Source organism: Asterias rubens, chromosome 8 (genome assembly GCF_902459465.1).
Source record: "Asterias rubens chromosome 8, eAstRub1.3, whole genome shotgun sequence".
Classification (NCBI taxonomy): domain Eukaryota; kingdom Metazoa; phylum Echinodermata; class Asteroidea; order Forcipulatida; family Asteriidae; genus Asterias; species Asterias rubens.
Window position 1 is genome coordinate 17,748,568 of NC_047069.1, and position 22,403 is coordinate 17,770,970.

At 39.1% G+C, this 22,403-nt stretch overlaps 1 protein-coding gene across 3 annotated transcripts in view; it reads left to right on the plus strand.

The window, feature by feature from the left end:
• The window catches only part of LOC117293265 (inositol polyphosphate-4-phosphatase type I A-like), a 97,492-nt gene that overhangs the window by 28,079 nt on the left and 47,010 nt on the right, over positions 1–22,403 (plus strand). For 2 of the 3 annotated variants that reach the window (XM_033775491.1, XM_033775492.1), the window contains exons 7-8: positions 7,641–7,793; positions 20,027–20,269. In XM_033775491.1, the coding sequence (XP_033631382.1) occupies positions 7,641–7,793; positions 20,027–20,269 (396 nt within the window). Of the gene's footprint in view, positions 1–7,640; positions 7,794–18,825; positions 18,944–20,026; positions 20,270–22,403 lie in introns of those variants that run through there. The other variant, XM_033775493.1, reaches the window with a different exon arrangement.

Sequence of the window (22,403 nt, forward strand, 5' to 3'; positions counted from 1 at the left end):
GTCAACATTTGAACATAAATTGTTTTTTGTTCAAAATATTACACAGCGGTATTGTTATTCAATTGTAAGACACAATACTGCTGAACTTGTCTGGGCCCAATTTCATGAAGCCTGTAAGCACAAAAATGTGCTTAGCATGAAATTTCTTCCTAGGTAAAAACTTTACTGGCCTAGTGACACTAAAACTACTGGACTGTGGCCTGTGGCTTAGTATAAAATATTCCAGTCCTGCAGTGGCTTCTTGTATAGGGCTCAAATCTGTCATGCAGTGACTGACACTCATGGCAATCTAGCCCTGGTATGACGTCAGTCAGTGCATGCAACAGAGGAGTCCAACCTGGGCTAGTGGCAATCTAACGTTCCTACTCCTGCAGCCGATTTCACAAAACGCTAGGATTAATCCTATCTCGAGTTACTCGTGCCAACTTAGGATGGGTTCAAATGTGTCCTAACGTCTATGGATACGGAACTTAACTCTATCCTAAACTCCTAATATTCATCTTAAGTGAGGAAGAGTTTGGTGAAATCGACAGCTGGGGCCAATTTCATAGAGCTGCGTTAAAAGCACAAAACGCATCTAAGCATAACAAAAAAATGCTTACCAGAATTGGGATACCAGCCAAGCTACCATGTGATGTGTACAATTTGTGAGTGGTATCCTGCCCATTTCTGTCTAGCACAATTTTTTTTGGTAATACTTTCTGCTCTATGGAACTCTATGAAATTGGGCCCTAATGGTCACTTGGCCACTTATTTATTTCCTTAAACCATCTCAGCTCCATTGTGGAGGATGCATCCTACACTGCCAAATATGTGTTGTGCTTAATCAATCACAAGAACTATCTCTGCCCTCATAGGTACCTTTTTTACCCCTTGGTGAAGACAACTAATTAAAGTCAAGTGTCTTGTCAAGGACTCAAGAGTAATGACCGAGGTTCAAACCCAACCCCGATGACTTGGCCACCAGAACTTGAGTTTGATACACTTGACTTGTTGGCCACAACATGGAGTTTGTTGAATGACAACACCTCCCAGTTTTTGTTTTGAAATTTTGATCTGACATTCTGCCATCTTTTTTTTTTGAAATCATAAAAGTAGTATAGTTGGGAGCTTAATGTGTCATTTCGTGTTTTAAAAATGAGGTGAAAAATCAATGTTGGCGGTTCTTCTTTTTTTTTGTTTTTACTTACTTTTTACTTAAACAAAATAACAAAATAAGAATGAACTAGAGCTTGAGTGTTTGTCACCTTCAGGAACACCCACATGTTATCTATTTAAAGTTATTTGTAAGGCCAATTGTACATGTATGTAGAAACCTACAATCGTAGCTATGCTATTTACTGAAGCAACAATTGTATCGAGTAGGAAAGAGCATAAAACGCTAAAAGAACTTAACATTGTCCGCACAAGGCATGCAATGCAACTCATGTTGACTCTATTTTGTTGTGCACAATGTACTTTTTTGAAGTATTCACATGATTTATAGGCACTGAAATAGACTTGTGGACAAGTCGTTTATGGTCCCACGCGGTGAGATAGTCGAAATTCTAAACTTGAGGTCTCGAAATCAAATTCGTGGAAAATTACTTCTTTCTCAAAAACTACGTCATTCAGAGGGAGCCGTTTATCACAATGTTTTATACTATCAACCTCTCCCCATTACTCGTTACCAAGTAAGGCTTTATGCTAATAATTATTTTGAGTAATTACCAATAGTGTCCACTGGCTTTAAGTGAACAAATCAAACAATAAAAATAGGTATTTAACTGAAGCCTGAACACCTAAAACACAATAGAAGCAAGAGTTGGGGGGACATGGGTCTGTAAAAAAAAATATTGTAAGTTTTTGAAATTTGACCACCATGGTAATACTTTGGTGTTTACTATAAAGATGTTTTGTGCACCCACATGCAAAGGTTTATACACTGACCCTTTATCCAAAAATCTGCTCTACTTCAAAAAAAGGGCACTACTTAATGACGAGCAGATGGCAATATTTGTGACACCTGTTGACCTGCCCTGACCTGACTGCTACCCAAAGTCAGACCAACTTGTTTGTGTGGGTGAATTTTACTTAATTTTACATTAAATGGTATCTAACTTGTTTTACATGCAAGCTAAGTTGGAAATTAATTTGAATCTGAATATGTGTCTAGCAATAATTATTTGTGTAATTTGTTTATTTATTAATGTTGTTTATTTTTTTGAATTCAGATCAAATTCCCCTTTAGCATACAGACAAAACCACTTAGAATGTCCAAGATTGCACCTGTAGGTCTTTATAATAATAACACCAATAACATCAAAGTCTTGTCTTCAAATAAGGTACTCAAGGCGCTGAGTTTCAGAAAGATAGGTTATTGCAGTGATGAATTCTGAGACCCAAATATTTAGCACCTTGTAAGAAGGGTTTACAAGGTACTACGGCGCATACAGCAGCCACAGCCAGAAACACCGGGGCGAACCCATTCTCTTTTTGATAAGTGCACTGGGTTCTTTTACAGGCGTTACACAACACATGGGACCATTGGCTTTACATCCCATCCGAAGGACAAAGCAATGATTAAGTGTCTTGCTTAAGGACACAAGTATCACGGCTGGGGATTCGAACCCAGAGATTGAATTTGGTGCTCTCAACCGCTCGGCCACGACACTTCCACAGACCGGTGGTATAGACACTTCCACAGAAGAGTTGTAGTGCTCGCGAAGCCAACCATTAACATTTTCTTTTGTGTCTTTTGATGTAAAATTCCAATCTCTGGCAGAGAATGGTGATCTGTGGTCAATTGCATAGATCTGCTTAAGTTCAGAAGGTGCTACGGCGAACCCCTTCTCTTTTTGATAAGTGCACTGGGTTCTTTTACAGGCGTTACACAACACATGGGACCAACTTACGGCTTTACGTCCCATCTGAAGGACGAGGCAATGGTTAAGTGTCTTGCTTAAGGACACAAGTGTCACAGTCGGGGATTCGAACCCACTGTCTGCTGATCAGAAACACCGGAGTTTGAAGTTGGTGCTCTTAACTGCTCTGCCACAACACTTCCATATATTAGCTAATACTGCCTATATGGAAGTGTCATTAATGACGACATTATAGTCAAACGTCGGCCACAAGCTCTTTCGTGTGAAAATAGTCTGATTTTTGAAGTCACACATCTGCCTAAATGTGTAATAGACATTCCCCGGGAGTTTGCCATGGTCAGCAACTCCAGTCTGAAAAGGTCAGCCAAATATTCCTTGGAAGTTGCCAGGAAATATTTGTAGTGTAAAAGGGGCTTTAGTGAAGGAGGGTCCCATGTCAGGATGTGTTGTTAGTAGTTGTAGGCAGAGGTACCGCCCCCCCCCCCGACCCCCATTATGTACATAAATAATTAATCTGGTGCCTAAATGTGCTGTGATGATATACGCCCGGTAGTAACAACCTTCCTGGCAGGGGGGGGGGGGGTCTTTAACTGCACTGAGAAGGTCAAGTCTCACTGGCTTATCACCCACTGGCAATAGGGGGACAGGGCCTGGGTGTGGTGTGCCTCAGGGATGCTGCGGGTTTGATGTGGTTGCATAAGATTCATAGTGTTTGGTTGAGGTAGTGAGGTGTGAGGTTGTGTGGATGTGAGGTTGAAGTTGTCTTCAAAGCATGCAATCAGCAGTGGTTCTAATGAGCTCATGATGCTTCATCAGCCCAGAAAATCCACTCTTTGGGGCAATAGGTCCTTTTCTGTATCATCAGCCCGGGTGTGGAACCAACTCCCACTGACATCCAAGACAAACTTAAAATCTCACCTGTTCAAACAAGCATACTCACACAATCCTCAGTCCTAATTTGTCTTTCTCTCCTCAAGCGCCATGAGCGCCTTCCTGAGGCGGATACCAGTGCTCTACTAAGTGTTCTTTATTATTAAAATTGTTATAATGGTGTGCCCTTAAATGTTGTGGTGACTGGTCGGCAGGACCACTTAGCTTGTCATTTCAATAGGCTGTCAATTTTGCATTCGTCCATACATGTGTATTTCAAGGCACTGGACACCTTTATTAATTTTCAAAGACCAGTATTATCACTTGGTTTATCCCAACATGCATCTGTGAAAAAATTGACTCAATTGGTCATTGATGTTTCAAGAGAATGATGCTGCAAAAGAATTGATGTTGCAAGAGGAAAAAGACACCATCGTTGCATATTTCTGTGCTTTTGGATGTCAATAAAAGGCTTCAGACCTGAGATCTTTTAGTATTTGATTGAGAAAATGCCTCTTTTTCGAAAAACTGTGTTACTTCAGAGCAAGAGCCGTTGTTCACAATGTTTTATACATTGAAAATACTGAAAAACCATATATCTAAGTTATTCAACCTTGAAGTTGTTGACCATTTCGGATGATCCCTTAAGATGATCCTTATATTCTTGCTTGTCAGTCGACCACCTGCACACCCAGTAGAATCTAACCCATGCCATACCCCCTGGAGACCCTCCGACAAACTTAAGCCTTTCCCCCTCCCCCAATCCCGCCACCCTTATTACAGTCCCTAATCCTTAACCATCTGATAGGAAACTTCTAGTGACATGAAGGGGAACAATTGCTTAAGTGGCCCTTTCCCCAGCCTCACTTCCCAAGGAAAACACAACAGACGGACTGCCGAAGGGGGGCTACTGACTTGGAGGACGAAGACCTGTCATTGATCATTCTACAGTTTTTTTTAGTGTCTTCTTCGCATTGCAAGCATTTCAGTAACGCAGGATTCTCTTCCCACTTACGTCTTTCTTGGATAGTGTTGGTTCTGAAAAGAACCGATGGTTTTTAGAGCCAACACTACTCAAAAAAAGGATTTCACATGGTGTTACCGCAAACCTCACCTTATCATACTGCCACCATGAAAAGTTTTAAAACCAACTTAATTCCGTCTGATTTCTGATTGTTTGACCCTCAGAAAATTGGTAAAAATTGGTGTCAAAACCCATATATATGCACATCCACAATTCCATGTCATACATGTATCTTGTTTGGCCCCTGACCCCTGCCGTCGATTTCACAAAGAGTTGGGACTTGTCATATCTCAAGTTAGGACGAGTAACTCGTCCCAACTTTGGTTTAATCTTAAGGTCTGCATGCTACAGTGCGGGTTGAGACTCGTCCTAAGTCCTAAGATTAATCTTAAGTTAGGAAGAGTTTTGTGAAATCGACGGCTGCTAAATGTTGTCTTTCATTGCACGGTCTACGCTCTAGCTGGGGTCAACAACATTGAGCGAGGGAAAGAGAAATAGAACGTTTATTGTCATGTGCCTCAAAAGGCTTGGATAGTAGGTCTGCTGCCCTTGTACTCAATAAAATTGTCCTACTTTTTGTACGGGTTGGCAGGAAGTTTTTGCTTGTTTGTGTGCGTACTTATGGTAACTAGGCTTTTTTGCCAACACATGTAGTGCAGAAATGCAGCACTTGCACAGTAAAGCAGAGAATGGTGACCAGTTTTCAGTTAATAGCAGTTCTACATACAGCCTGAAGTGGTGTAACTAGACTTATTTATTTGGAGGGGTAGGGGTAAATACATTTATTAATTTTAAGCAACGGTATACAGCCATTGATAAGGTTTTAGGTTTACATCTATTCTACCCCAAAAGGAGAATAGAAATGTATGGAACCATTCATTTGTGCATTTCTTTATATCTCTTTTTTTTTGGGGGGGGTCCAAAAGAGGTAAGGGTTCTTCCCCCCCCCCTCCACCTCTGGTTACGCCCACTGTAGGCAACGCACAGGATTTTATACTCATTGGCATGAATCCTGGCAATAAACCACGTCACAGATCAAAATTTTCTTTGAGTAAACTTCCTCGTTCAGAGGGGAATTCCCTCCCATGGGATTGTTCTGATGTTGTTTATAGGATGACTTCTATGTTTAGTGGAACTTTCAAATTGTACGTTGATGTACATTTCCTTGGTGTTATTTAGCAATTTCCTGGGCTCTGTAACAACCACTCAAAAAGGACTCTGAATGGTTTGGGAGTTCTCTCAAGTACACAAACAACAAATGTCTCGAAAACTTTCTTTCGTTTATCACTTTAATGTCTAAGAATTTGCCAGCATGTCAGGAAATAGTTGGTACAAATTACTACTTCCTGTTGTTAGTAAAAGACGGTCTTGCCCCGAAGCGATTTTGGCAGTGTCTGATTTGACCTGAAACAGTAGAGGCCGATGCCATTTTGTGTCCGGCCAAGTAGAAAATATTGCTCAGCTTGACTTGGTTAAGGCAGCTAAAAGGGTCTACTTTGGGGTTAGTTTTGCGGTTAACTCTGAGTAACGACTGCATTTCATGCAAAAGGAACACTTCAGTATTATGAGACGGTGTTCTACCATCTTAAAGAAAATGATGTATAAAGTGAAATGTTGGGATCTTCTTTGAGAATGCCTCGAACTAGTGCCTTCTTTGATATGACCCTAGACAATACCTGTTTTGACTCTCTTGGGTGAGGAGAGTTGTTAGAATTTTTAGCTACATGTACTTTCTCCGAGCTGGTTAGCAGAAAGTATCTCTTATCTGCTAAGCTGCAATTTATCATCAGAGAAACATTAAAAAATACCTGTATGTAGCATTTGGGCTACCTGATCATGCTCAAGCAAAACTCACTGAGCCCAACTTTCAATAAACACAACAGATCTCTTATAGTGCTAAATATTTGTGCGTAACAGAAATAGGTGACCAGCCAAAATACATGGGCCCAATTTCATGGCTCTGCTTACCGCCGAATTCTGCGCTCACAATCACGATTCCCCACTAACATGCAAGCGCGGTATTTCTGCGCTAGCCTTGTATGTAACGTAGAGTGCCTAGTAACGCAGAGTACGCTCGCGCAGAAGCCAAAATTCGCCGTTAACCCTGAACGCTTGCCGTAAGCACAGAATTCCCTGCTTCCGTTAGCGCCAAATATGTGCCTTTGGTAAGCAGAGCCATGAAATTGGGCCATCATCGTGTCTGATTATTTGCTAAGTTTTTGCCTAATAGCAGAAGCATTAACTAAGCACCATTTTCTTTCATGAAATTGGGTCCTGGCTATAAATTATGTTCTCAGCAAAAAGTGTATATTTTAGGAGATTTGTGATTTTAAATTGTAAAGCTTCTATAAAATGGAAGGTACAATCTTTCAGAAACAGGTTACCGGTGGAAACAGGGTTACATGGGTACCAACAGAAGACCCATGACATGTGTACTGTATATTGGTCGTACACAGCAAGTACATTTTAAAGAAAAAATATGAAATATGCACTATAGGGTGTCGTGGCCAAGTGGATAAGAGCACCGAACTCAAGCTCGGATGCTTCTGTTCAGCCGAGTGTGGGTTCTAATCTTGGTCGTGACACTTAACTATAATTGCTTCTCTCCACCCAGGGGTAAATGGGTACCTGTGAGGGCAGAGATGGTTCTTGTGATTGGTTTAGCCGAGTAGCGCATATATTGCGCACAGGCTGATACTCCCCAGGGAGCTGAGATGGTTTAAGGAATAATTTAAGGCTCAGTGACCAGGGGTAATAATGTCTGAAGCGCTTTGAGAAACATGTGAAAAGCACTATATAAAAACGGGTTATTATACTATTATATATTTCAGACAGCTTTGATCAAGATTTTATTACTTTTTTTCTTTTAATCCTATTTATAGCTTACAGTGAGCGATGGTGTCGTCTCCGTGGAAACCTCCTCTTCTACTTCAAAGGTCGTGACCTCATGTCTGAACCCCAGGGCGTGGTCATCTTAGAGCAGTGCTTCATCAAGGAGGAGTATGGGGAGATACAGTCCTTTGCATTCTGTGTCGGTGAGTTAGTTTAATATTGACCTGAAAATAGTGTGTCGTGGCTGAGCGCGGTGCAGAGCATTGAACTCAAGTTCTGATGACCGAGTGTGGATTTGAATCCTGGGCCCAATTTCATAAAGCCTGTAAGCACAAAAACTTGCTAAACACAGAATAGTATTGCTCAGCAGAATCAGGTTATTAAGCCCACAATACACTTGCACTGTTGTGGCTGGTGCCCGACTCACGTTTTACTTAGCAAAGAAATTTGTCAAGCAGTATTTTCTACTTAACAACTTTATGAAATTGGACCTTGGTTGTGACGCTCTTGTGCATGGGCAAGACAGTTAACTTTAATTGCTTCTCACCACCCAGGAGTAAATTGGTAACTGCAAGGGTACAGACTATTGATGTGGGTGAATAGCAACCTGCATGCCAATGTGGCTGCCGGTGCTGCATACTCATAAGGAGTGGAGTTGGCTTTAAATAGTGTATTAAAGACACTGGACACCAGTCTTCTCACTTGGTGTATCTCAACATTATGCATAAAAAAAAAACCTGTGAAAATTTGAGCTCAATTGGTCGTTGAAGTTGCGAGATAACTATACAAGAAAAAAACACCCTTGGTGCACGCTGTGACAGGATCTATGGCGTTATGTACACCCGGGGGGGGGGAAAGTGGCACCTGAGGCGAAGCCGAGTGTGCCTTTATCCCCCGAGGTTGTACAAAATCAGTGGACCCCAATCACAGCATGCAACAATTGTTTCATTATAACTTGGTTACATGATTATTTCTCTTTTCAAAGTTAGTTGTAATATTCAAACATTATTTATAGTATAGTTTAATAAGCAGACGAACAGTTGTTCAAATAAGAAAACAATTCTTCACTGTTCCCTCAAACCCGCGGTCGTTTTGTACTAAACGCTGGAAATCCAAGCACGCTGAAAACGATCAAGGTAATGTTAACCGGGTTAGCATCACTTATGTTACCCGCCACGCCATGGTTCATGCGTATTTGTTGCAGGGCACGTGATTGGTTCTCGACCAATCAAACTTCACAATTAGTTACTGAGGTATAATAATATGTAGTGTATCATCATACCTTTAATATGATGGACATTACATCAATACAGGATGTCGACAGTGTTTATTAATGATTCATGGTATCTCGGATTGGAACTTGGGAGTGGCACTTTGGGTTGCGGACCATCTGTTTGATTCCGTCTGAATCTACTAATTGTAGCATTTGCAATGAAAAGTTGTCCATGTTTCATTGCCTAGTTGGCATCAAACCATGACAGTTTCTTGTACATGTACAAGTAGGGATTGCTTGTATGTGAACTTCTACTTGTATTTGTTTCACGTTTAAGTGGGTATTTCTCGTACAAGTTTGCAGTTTCTCATACAAGCAGGGATTTCATGTGCCTGTATGTATCAGGATTTCAGATATAAGTAAATATTTCTTGTACTATGAAGTAACTCATAAAGCCATTGGACACTTTCGGTAAACAGTAATGTCCAAGGCCCACACTTCCTGTATCACAACTTCTATATCAAATAACAAACCTGGGAAAATTGGAGCTCATTTTGGTCATTGGAGTCGGGAAAAAAAACACGGGAAAAACCCACCCTTGTTTCCGCACGTTTCGCCGTGTCATGACATGTGTTTAAAATAAATCTGTAATTCTCGATATCGAGAATTGATATTGTTTTAATGTTTTCTCAAAAAGTAAAGCATTTCATGGAATAATATTCCAAGAGAAGTCTTTCACCATTACCTTCTGTAAACCCTGTAAGTTATTTGTAAATCTGTGAACTTTTATTATTATTTTTCTGTACCGAAAGTGTCCAATGGCTTTAAATACAGGTAGTGATTTTTGGCACTTGTGATTGCTGGTACAAGTAGAGATTTCATGGGGATTTAGTGTTTTTTTCATGAATGTAGGAATTTCTTGCACTTCCTCAAACTATGAAGTGATGTTGTGTTTGGGTTGGTGTAGTGGTATCTTTCCTCTTCTACCACCTCTAGGACCCTGGTTCGAATCCTGCCTTGGCCACTGTGTGGATTGGGTTTCAGTCCCTACCTAGCTGACTGCGTGGGGTTTCCCTGAAATATTTATCTGGGGTTTTCGTCCCACATCTAAAACTGAAACTTCCTTCAGTGTCATCTTTCCATTTGGTTCATGGCTGGTGCAGTAATTAAGTTGCTTTTTTGAGAGCCCTTGGCTTCATCAACCAGAATAAATTAAATGAAAAAAAGGGAAGAAATCAAAATTCAAACTTCATAGACCTCAAATGATTGCCTGCCAGAAACTCTTCCCTTTAAAATGATTTAGTAGTTATTTTAATCACCGTGTTCATTCATGTTTCAGTATGATCCACCTGCTTGTATTCACCTGTTTAATTGCCTCTAGTGAGTGAAACAAAGAGAGTTCAGACAATATCGTCCCCTCCCATCCAGCACTCATGGTGACTGTACTTAGACTACAAACTGTCATACAACAATTCCTTGAAACCAAGCATGCATGCGATTCGTCAGGAGTTTTACTAATTTCAGGAGTTTTCATGTATTCCTTTTGTCTTCTGAAGATGTGGAACTTGCCATTGATAAAAAAACAAAAACTTAGGCCATATTTGAACTAGCGGTTATGGCTGCAGCTATTTGTAAGGCTATTGCTATGTGAATAACTATCTGATTTACTTGATTACATGTATAAAGCCTCAGCCGCAGCCACTTATTCCTTAGGCTGTGACTTAATTGGAGGCTACAGCTTCATGTTGGGTTAGATTTCCTATTGAAGTACATGTATAGGACATCCTTTGCTACCCCCCCCCCCCATACAAATGTAGCACAAGTCGAAGCTGTAACTGCCAATCAGATACGGCCTTACATGGACTCATCATAGCTGTGTTCAAACTTTAAGTTTTACATTTTGTGTTGATGTGGGGATTCTGTCACTTCTCTATGCAGACCTAATGTCATGGCACTGCTTAGTGCAAAATTGTGCACACTTTACAGCGCACTGTTAGAGCAAATCAACTATAACCGCATCAGGAAACAATACTCTCTTCAAAGCACTATATTTGTGTTACAATGTATCTTCTAAAACCAATAGTTCCCAATGACTCAAGCTACACATGAATGTACAGCAAATGTTTCAACAGTCGTAATTGAAATCCAATTACAGCGACTCAAGTTTCTTTGAAATCCATTGTGTACAGCATTACTCGATTGACGGCACTTGGCGTATTAAGTGTGAACATTAAAGCTTGAGATTATTATGATGAGTGTGTGAAATCCCTCAAGTTAAATCTGTTTGGAAGTTTGTTGCCAAGTCATATGGGCAAGTCTCTCCAATGTAACCTACTTTCCTGGATGAACTCAAAAATTAATATGATTTGCCACTTTTTTCATTCCCTTATTCAAATCCATGCAGTGTTGTAACCAAGTAATTTTTCCTCAAGTCAAGTCAAGTCGCAAGTCATCTTTCCTCAAGTCAAGTCAAGTCGCAAGTCATTTTTGCTCAAGTCAAATCAAGTCACAAGTCACATAATGTCCCAAAATAAGTCCACTCTCATTAAGTTGTGACAAACCTTAAGTAAAATAAAATATTTTTGTCAACTACCTTTTGTTTTGCCCCCCGCCCCTGCTGTTTCATACTTCTTCTTTTTTCTGTTTTTCTTTTTCCTACTTTTTTAGGGTGTGTTTTTGTTTAATAAATGTATTAGAAGCTTTCGTGCTTGCAAGCTTTCACGCTTTGAGCTCATACATGTAGTTAAAGGAACGTTACAGAATTGGTAAGAAGACAAAATCATGAAGATCACAGATTTACATCAAACACGGTCTAATGATGATGAGTGTAGAAAACATCCCTTAAAATATTTCTGCCTGAAATGCCATATTTTATGAGAAATAAATAATTTAACTTCACGTTTGGAGTTTATCGCTCAGTGAGCGTTTTATTCATTTTTTGTTTGCATCAATGTCATGCAAAATGTGTAATCGGTTTTTCACTATTATCTCGTGATCTCAAACTTCTACAGGTTGATGACGTCATCATGATGTCATTTCACAATTCACAAGAACTTGCCAATATCTAACAACCTGCTAAGTTTCAATATGATCGCATCATTACTTCGAGAGTTATATAAGTTCAAAAAGTGCACCTTTTTCATTGATCTGAAACTTCCTACATAATGATACCTGCCTGACAGTCAACATTTGTGTAAATTTTAAAGTGATTAGACAAAACTTCACCACACACATCTTAAGATAACCACACCAGAGACAGCTCTGGCCAATCTCATAGCCTTTTTGAGGTTTTGGCGGACGTTATAGGAGAGTACTGTTTGGTTTGGGTGTATCATACACAAATTTACCCAAACCTTATAGTGTTGTAGCATTTTTTCAATTCAATTCAATAATACGCTTATTCCATACTCTGGTTGAAAAAAAAGAACAATTGTGAGAATTAAACAGTACATAGAAATGTTACAAATCTAAAGCGCATTAAATTATACAGAAACAATATCATCTTAAAGCAAATAATAAATTAATAACTAGGAATTAACTATGTACAAGAGAGGAGCGAGATCATGTGGCTGTTAGAGTAAGCTAAGGCTTGTAGACAACAGCCTTTATACAGACAAGTAAACAAACAAACAAACAAACAAACAGCAAAGAAGAAACAATGACAAGACAAACACACAATGACAATACAAAATGCTAAAAACAAAGTACAAAGAATAGTAAACCAGGTTAACTGAAGACGACAAAAGTAAATAGATAAGTGTAGAGAAAAGCTATGTTACATAGCTTTTCTCTACATTTATCTATTTACATAGTGGGAGAGGAGGACTCTTTTGTATGAGATCTTAAATCGACCCACGGACGGCATTGTTCTTAAATCGCTAGAGATAGCATTCCGAAGACGTGGACCAGTGAATCGAAGGGCGTTGCTAGAGTACAGGGTGCGTGTGAAAGGAAGAAACAGGTTATTAGGAGATCTGGTCCGCCATATCTCAAAAAGGCTTATTAATCCATTCCACCCACTCTGAATAATCTACTCAACCCTTCCCTTAGTCTAGAAACGCAAATCCACAAACCCACAGATGTTAGTCAGAACTCCATTTTGGGTATCTACTTTATAGTGGTTTTGTGGCCAAATCTGGACCAGCCAGTGAAAAAGTAGAAACAACTCTACCAAAACATTTAAAAAGGAAACAAAATACAATTATTTAAAATAATATTGCCTAAAAAGGTATGTGTTCAGATGACGCTTAAAAATGTCAATACATGATCAGTCCTTAAGACATGACGCTTTAATGGAAGAAATCAATTAGCTTGAACAGGATGCTCGTCTTAATGCCGATTGCGTCTCCGCATCCCACTCATTTACAGAAACTAGGATTAGTGTTCACCGGGGATTGCCAGGGCTTTAATGTCAAGATATCTCTACTACACTGCGCTTGAGTTCCCTTGTACATGTATTGCAGAGCAAAATACTACCACCATCTTTAGACCGTGTAAGTTAAATGTATTATCTATAATCTTAGAGGATTTTTTTTCTCTTACCAATTCTGTAATGCTCCTTTAACTGAAATTGTTTTCCGAAGATGCAACTCAAAAGTCTCTAAAGAGCATAAAATAGAAGCAAAACATTTACACGATTACTGATATCTTCAGTCAAGTTTTGTATCAAATGTGTGCACTTTTATTGATACTGAAGAGTAGAGGGTTGAGGGGTTGAAATATAAGTAGGATTTGAAACTTTGCATGGTGGAACTACGATATGGAAAGGTTTGCGGTAACACCATGTAATGACTATCTCTAATGAGTTGGGGTGGTTCTGAGAAGAACCGTTGGTTTCAACTCGACGTTTCGATCAGTATACTCTGATTGTCTTTTGGAGAAAAAAGACGGTCAGAGCATACTGATCAGAGCATACTGATCAGAGCATACTGATCAGAGCATACTGATCAGAGCATACTGATCAGAGCATACTGATCGAAACGTCGAGTTGAACCAACGGTTCTTTTCAGAACCACCCCAACTCATTAGGGTTGAAATATGTTTCTGGAAAGTCTCCAAACGGACTAAATGGAATCTGTCTGACATTCACGTTATGATTCATGCTGATAGTTGCCCTAAAGAGCCCTCTCATAGGAAATGGATAAATCTATCATAAACCTCATCAATCCACTCGCTTTAATCAATAGTTCTCACTTGTAATTACCTACGATTGCTCTTTTGAAGACGAACGGTTTCAACTCTATGACTACATGCCTCAAAATAACCCATGACACCAACAGCAGTTGCTGTGGTGCCCTCTGCAAGGTTCCTTTACAAGCTTACCATTTTCCGCATAGAAGTGCCTCTTACCAGAGGAAAATTGATGTGCCCCTTTAAGAGTGACTACTTCACTTTTTTGCCCGAAAGTTACATTCGTTTTTATCAGTGGTTTCATATACGCTTTGTTGTTTGGTATCAAGTTTATAAAAAGTTAACTTTAAAATCATCTATTATGTTTTTAAAAATTAAGATCACACTAATTGTAAGCAGCTCTATGAAATTGGGCCCAGCCTGCAGAACAAGCCTATGGATGCTTTAAAGACATAGGACACTATTGTTAATTGTCAAAGACCAGTCTTCTCACTTGGTGTATCTCAACATATGCATAAAATAACAAACCTGTGAAAATTTGAGCTCAATCGGTCATCGAATTTGCAAAATAATAATGAAAGAAAAAACACCCTTGTCACACAAAGTTGTGTGCTTTTAGATGGTTGATTTCAAGACCTCAAATTCTAAATCTGAGGTCTCAAAATCGAATTCGTGGAAAATTTCTTCTTTCTCGACAACTATGTCACTTCAGAGGGAGCCGTTTATCACAATGTTTCATACTGTCAACCTCTCCCTGTTACTCGTCACCAAGTAAGGTTTTATGCTAATAATTATTTTGAGTAATTACCAATAGTGTCCACTGCCTTTAATCACTTATCGACGGATGTGTATCAGCATAATTATTCTAGATTGTACTACGGCAGACAGTTTATTATGGAGATTGGATTGGAGATTACAAGATGGACTAAAACAGCCTCACACGCATGTAAAGTAGTCCCTTTTTACTTTTGGTTTTCATGCGGTGATGCTGGTTAGTTTTTGATACATTAGCAAGTGTGTGAAATTGTGCATCTGTTTCGTACACGAACATGAATTTTAAAAATGTCAGTGCAAAGCGTTGTATTTCCTAAAATATAACTTGCGTTGCGTGCGAGTTTGAAATTGTCAAACGCCGTATCTTGCAAGGGTCTCGGGTTCAAATCCCACCCAAGTAAATATGCCTGTGGTATTTGTTCACAGGACTCGGGAAAAGTACTGAGTTTACAGTGCTAACACACATCGATGTATGGGTAAAAAAGAAAAATTAATAGTAATAATATATCCCAGATGGAAAAAAAATGAGAAAAAGTGTGCGGCGAGATACAATGTTTTGGCATCAAGCATTTTTATACAAGATTTGGTTTTCAAAATCAAAAATTAATATACATCACTTTTGCGTTGACGAGACAATATAAGCTGATTGATTGAAAAATAATGGTGCTGTCCAGTTCAGTGACACTCCAACACTGTTGACTTGAGGTTACACAAACTTGTAAAATAATTTGTACAAGTTTTATAAGTAGGGTCTATGTCTGGGTACATGTGTATTATGGTTGTAGTTTTGTTGGATACATGTAGTTGGTGAACAAAAAGAGGACCAGGGGTGGATTTCACAAAGAGTTAAGACTAGTCTTATCTCAAGTTAGGAAGAGTCACTCATCTAGCTATACGTTTTTGATAACTCCTTGGACTAATCCTAAGTTAGGACCAGTCCTAACCCTTTGTGAAATCGACCCCAGAAGAACCGGTTGACAAATGTGTCAACAAATTGATTTTTAGGAGAGATATTTTTTTCAGACCCTCTCTTTGTAGCAAAGAGAACAAACAATCAAAATAATATTAATTTTGGTTTTTACCCATAAAATAATAATAATATAATAACAAGGCCCAAGGCGCCTTTAACTAAATTCATTTTGTAACCTCTGCATGGCCTTCCAGTTTCGCTCGTTGAACTAGCCTTAATGGTGTGATATTGTAGTAATCTTGTTTTGGAAAATTTCCAATAACCATGATCAACTTTGATTTTCTTGTCACGGCACCAATTTATTAAAATAATTCTGAATAAACTATCGGTCTCTCAACCAAACATATTTTTAACAGTTTTTGTTTTTATCAATAACAGTAGAACCATCTGTGTGGCGTTTCCTGGTGGTGATCTGTTTTCAATAATAACAATATGAAATACCGATTGTGATACTTGTGTTCTTGATCAAGAATCAAACTATACAGGTTTCTGCTCGTCCTTAGAAAGTATTAAAATGTTTTTAAGGGAATTAAAAAATATTTATCAATTTGATTTGCAGTAACACCATGTGTGTTACATACTTACCAGGTAGATTTTGTTCTTTAGAGAACTGTCTTGCTTAAAGGAACACGTTGCCTTGAATCGGACGAGTTGGCCTATAACCGTTTGTTATAAAATGCATATGGTTGGAATGATGTTTTAAAACTAAAACACAATGATCCACACAAATTTGCCTCGAAATTGCGAGGTTTTCCTTTTATTTTGCGAACTAACACGGTCGGTCATTTATGGCAGTCAAAGATTTGACTCCCATAAATGGCCGACCATGTTAGTTTAAAAGGAAAGCCGTTCAATTTCGAGGCGTGTTTGTGTGGATCATTGTATTCTACTTTTACAACATCTTCTACCCATATGCATTTTATTAAAAACAGTTTCAAACGCTTTTCAAGACCAACTCCACACTGAATTTACCTTCCAGCCTCATTAAGTCACAGAGGTTAGGTTTTGTTTTTGCTTTTGGTTTTACACGCGCAAAGTTTAGAACGTAATTTTTGCACTGAGCATTCGACGAATTGACACTCACAATACGCAGAGTTCATAATTCGAGAATCATCTGATTCAAAATTAGCGCGAACTGGTAGATAACATATTTTATCTCTAATCACTGATATCGTTAACGGTGGCACCATTCTATTGCCCATAGTCACTATCAGGTTGCACTCTCTAATCATCGAACACTTTCATATTCAGCAGGATATAGATCATTCGATTTTCAATATGTCGATCATTACTTTCACTTTTAATAAACCACAATTTTCAACTCCAGACTATTTGCTCTATGTGAGATTTGCCAATGGTTCGTTCCTAAACTGGAAATATTCTGGTGGAGTACAAAGTACAAACTTAGTACTAAGAAGGATTTGAAACTTTGTCTGGTGGAAGTAAAATAGAGGTTTGCGGTTATACCATGTGAATATATCTCTTTTGAGTAGCATTGGTTTTCAGTGGTTAAGCACTCAATTCTTTTCAGAACCAACTCTGCTAAAAAAAACTCTTTTAGTTAACAACTCAAGTGTCCTATTACTTCTATATAGTGAATAGAGCTATATATATTGACTGGAGCGCTAACTTGCTCTGCGTTTTGAAGCCACCCTGGGCGCAGACATGTTTGATGTGTTGCGTGACTCTGGAACGATTTTAATTTTAAGAGAACACACATTGCCGTGATTTGTTTACAATCGGCGAGTGCGCTTACATACGCGACTGCCCATTCGCTTATGTCCGCGCTACGAACTTGATCACTTTGAGGGGACTTGACTTTCTATTACAAATATGAAGTAATAAACCAGAAGGAAATAATTTGGGCTGAGCTCAGAAAACTTGACTCCAAGATATTTTACAAAATAGGGAGACCGCCAACATTAGGGCCAGAGACCTCAGTTGGTAGCGTGCCGTTACATGTATGTTCGGATTTCTTAAGGTTCAAAACCCGCTCTCAACATTTTTTTTTTTTTTTCAACCCCAAGTTATTTAGAATTTACCTAGTCAGTTTCCCTTGTGGTTTATCTCTGAGCATACTCAGTGACACTGACACTTTTTATTGTCAAAATGAAATTTTGTTTTAGTTTCATTTTATATGCCTCTGGATTTTTTTTACAGAGCTCGGGTAAGTACTGACTAATACAGTGCTAACACACATCGATGTATATGGGTAAAAATAAAATTCAAACAATCGATCAATCAAACAGTCATTGCTCATAGCGCCGTGCAGTAGGCTTTTGAAAAAAGATGGGATTTAAGCAAAGTTTTGAAATTTGCTAAGAAGTAGATTGCCTGATGTTCTGAGGAAGATAAATATTCTTTAACCCCGACGCAAATTTCCACATATCAAAATTAAATACTTTCACATTGCAAGTAGTAAATCTCAGTTTTGAACATGCCTTTTTTTTTTTCCTCTCATGTGTTGCTTTCGGCGAGGACTTGTAACATTTCATTTAGGTTGACACTAAACTCAGTGATAACATCTCAAAGTATCAGTGTTTACTTGTGGTAGATCGGTTGTCGCAACCACCGCTTGTTGCTGTTTGTGAAGCGACAGAGTGAAGTCAATGTAGAGGAAACAACATCAGCAAGTACAGCCGCTACTTGTTCACTTCCCTGATCTGAAAGCATGCATCAGCTTAAAGATAGTGGACACTATTGGTAATTGTCAAAAGACTAGCCTTCACAGTTGGTGTATCTCAACATATGCATAAAATAACAAACCTGTGAAAATTTGAGCTCAATCGGTCATCAAAGTTGCGAGATAATAATGAAAGAAGAATACACCCTTGTCACACGAAGTTGTGTGCGTTTAGATGGTTGATTTCGAGACCTCAAGTTCTAACTTGAGGTCTCGAAATCAAATTCGTGGAAAATTACTTCTTTCTCCAAAACTATGGCATTTCAGAGGGAGCTGTTTCTCACAATGTTTTATACCACCAACCTCTCCCCATTACTTGTCACCAAGAAAGGTTTTATGCTAATAATTATTTTGAGTAATTACCAATAGTGTCCACTGCCTTTAATGGGAAACCATGTTGAACTAATATACTACCAAGTTACACCCACCAACATGCTTCCTTTTAAAACAGAGGTTTGAAAGCTGCCGTTCCTGTTTTCATTCACTTTGTTTGGTAAAAAGAAAACTGGAAGTTAAGATTTGAGGCCTTTCGTTCAGCAGTGTTATGTGCCTGAGCTACAAGTCACTGCACTTCAAAACGGAGGTTTGAAAGTTGCCGTTCCTGTTTCATTCTCTTAAAAAACATTAGTTTTAAATTCACTTTGTTGGCCAAAAGTACAATGGATGTTTAGATCAACTTTGAAAGTAGCATTTGAAGACTTCCGTTGAGCAGTGTGGTGCTCAGGTTTGATGTGCCTGAACTACAAGTCACTGCATTTCAAAGACGCCATTGAAGAAAGCTCCACCACCACCATTATTCCTGCATTCTCCTGAAGATGAGCAGAGTATACTGTTCGAACAACGAGACCAGCTCTTTTCCGAGCCAACACTCCCACAAAAGAGATTTACACATGGTTGTACCCGCAAGTTTACTGTTTATTTAGAGTTTCTTCCTATAAAGCTGGAGTGACTGAGTGATTGACTGGCAATTATACAAGCACCAGAGATTTGCTGTAATGTACCATGGAGATTTTAAGTTGCACACCAATTGTGTAATCTTGCTGCCTTGATAGGCCTCGGCTTTCGTGGAATCTTTGGTTGTCTTCAGGAGAGTCTTTCGTTTGTTTTGTTTCAGTGTATCATTCAATATTGGCTTCTTATATAGCACGCATATCCGTCACTCAGTGACGCACAATGCGCTTTTATTATACAAAATTTTTCTGCAAGGTATGTGGGACTACGTTTGAAATGATGAGACCTGTAGCTCCTTCTAGATACATGTAGCACTATGTAGTGGTTTACAAGGTGCTGTGGCCAATATGCTGCCAATCAAACCAGAAACACCGGTGTGAACCCCTTCTCTTTTCGATAAGTGCACTGGGTTATTTTACTTGTGTTACACAACACATGGGACCAACGGCTTTACGACCCATCCGAAGGACGAGGCATCATGGTTAAGTGTCTTGCTTAAGGCATGTAAGGACACAGGTGTCACGACTCTCGAACCCACACTCTGCTGTTCAGAAACACCAGAGTTTAAATCCAGTGCTCTTAACCGCTCGGCCATGACACGCCATTAATTCAAGATTTATTTGTTAAGTCATCATCATTAGAGAGAAAATAATGAAGCCAGTCAACAATCTTGGAGTTTAATTTCACCCTTGCTTCATTTTAATCGTTTGTATAGAATACATCGGAGAGGAGCACAACCAGTTCTTCGCCGCACACTCCGCCGACCTACGGGATGAGTGGGTAGCCCTCTTACAATCAGCAAGCTACGAGAACCTCCGGAGTCAGCTGCAGAGTCTACGCATGCAACTCATGGCGCGGACCGGACAAGATCCCATTGATGAAGAGAGGCATGGAGTTATCGGAAAGATGGACCCGTATGAAGCACCGACGTCGGAACCCATTCTAGAAATGTCTATTTGTAAGTATCTTTTAAAATTTGTTGACAATCTTTGCTTTTGACCGCTTGCACCACTGCCACGTCCGGCTACTGTGACCCACTCACCATTTGGGAGTGAAATTGCTCATACAAAATTCTGGTACACATTTAAGCTGTGTTGCCTAAAATGCGCACTTCACACTTTGTAACTCATTTGGAATACTTTAAAGTCTCTCAACACCAGGCAAGATGGCCACACAAATTGAAGGTTACAAGGAAATGAAATTAAAGGAAAGTTAAAGAGAGAGAACTTTTCTGTTAATTAGGCTTTTCACCCAAGGGTTTCCCAAACGCAACCCTTTTTTAAAGTTATTGTTTTGTGTGCTCCCACCCTACAAAACTCTACATTAGAGAACTTTGGGTTGAACAAAGAAAAAATTGACTAAAGCAGGACTTTAAACAGTGACCTCCGGATTAATAAGCTGGTGCTCTACCATAACTGTGCTATGTATCCCTAATGTTAGTGGTTTCCTCATTTTGACAATATCTCTGTTCGGGGTGCCAGTCAGAATCCATGCAATCTGTAACTGCCGTGTAGCTGAGGGATCACACATCCAAGTTTACGATACAATCTGGGAATTGGCAGCAACAGGATCACCTTAAAGGGATGCGGCTTTCTATTACAAATATCAAGTAGCAAACTACAAGAGAAACTTACCCAGTCAATCTTACCCAGTCTTTTCCCTTGTGGTTTACTCATTAATATTTCAAAGCGTAGAACAAAGCCTGTTCACAAGTAATTGAGACAATGTTATTGTTTACAAATACTGAGATAAAAAACACATATATGTAGGGTGGGGTTATTATTCTTTGGAATTGGCTGACATTTACAAGCAGGATGTGCGTTTATAGTTTTATCTTAATTCAATATCCGATGGAATGGTTCCATTGTGAAAGTGAAATATTTTTAGATTGATAGGCATGGTAAGGGCTCAGACTTGAGGAGGGGGGCCACAGAATCTGTGCAAAACAAGTCTGTGTTTAGAGTGACAGAGTATGTTCTTGAAACACACACCAATTGCTCTGCATAAAACTTTGCTGATGAATTTTTTGCCTCGATGAAAGCAGGGTTACCAACCTTTTGGTAATCAACCAAATTTCCGCTTGATTTTCAGGATTTGCAAGCAACAGTTGGATACCAGTCACTAGCAATGTGTAACAAATGTAAACTTGGTTGGTAATCCTGTTTTTAACAGGGAAGAAATTTCATGCTTAGCAACTTTTGGTGCTTAGCAGCTCTATGAAATTGGGCCCTGGTCTGTGATCAGAGTGTCACAGTACGTTCTTGAAAAAACAAAGTTACATTCTTGAAAAACTTGTCGCGTGAGTAGCAGGTTTGTGGTCGGAGTTTCACCTCGTGATCATATTATGTAACAATGCACTCTATGTGTGTTCAATATTTGTAAACTTTTCTCAATTTTTTTAAATGACAACATATATGTGGATTTTATTACATGGACACTTTTATCAGGTCATGCCATTTCCTCATTTGAAGAAAGCAAGCGGAACTCTACAAAAGTCAACTTTTACAGAGTTTTTAGCAAAGGTTTCGGCTAATTTTTTAAAACTGCACTGTCTGTTCTTGTGATCAAACAACGCTATTTATTTTGCTGGCTGGTTCTGAAACCAAGGCACCATTAAAAGTACTTGAGGAAAACAAGGAAACGTAGATTATGAAGAAATGTTCAGGGTTATGATAAGGGGGTAGCAAATCCCCCTAGGCCCAATGTCATAGAGCTGCTTAAGCAGAAAATATTGCTCGACACATCTCTGCTGAGCGGAGATGAGCAAGATACCAGTCACAAATTGTACATGTGACATGGTAGTTTGGCTGGTAACCTTATTCTGGTAAGCATAATTTTGCTTGTGCTTAATAGCTGCTTTATTATGTGCATAAGCAAGATCTGTGAAATCAGTACGCAGGATTGAGTTAACAAAATTGTCAAGCTAGGATTGATGACCAAATAGGTGTATTAGGTTTTAAAAAAAACGGTAAACAGAACACGTTGAAGTGGATTGATGTATTACTGTACCCTCACATGATTCCTCTTCAAAATTAGAAGGAAGTTTATGAAAAAAAAATGTCAACATGGGTTTGCACAGACCAGAAATGTGA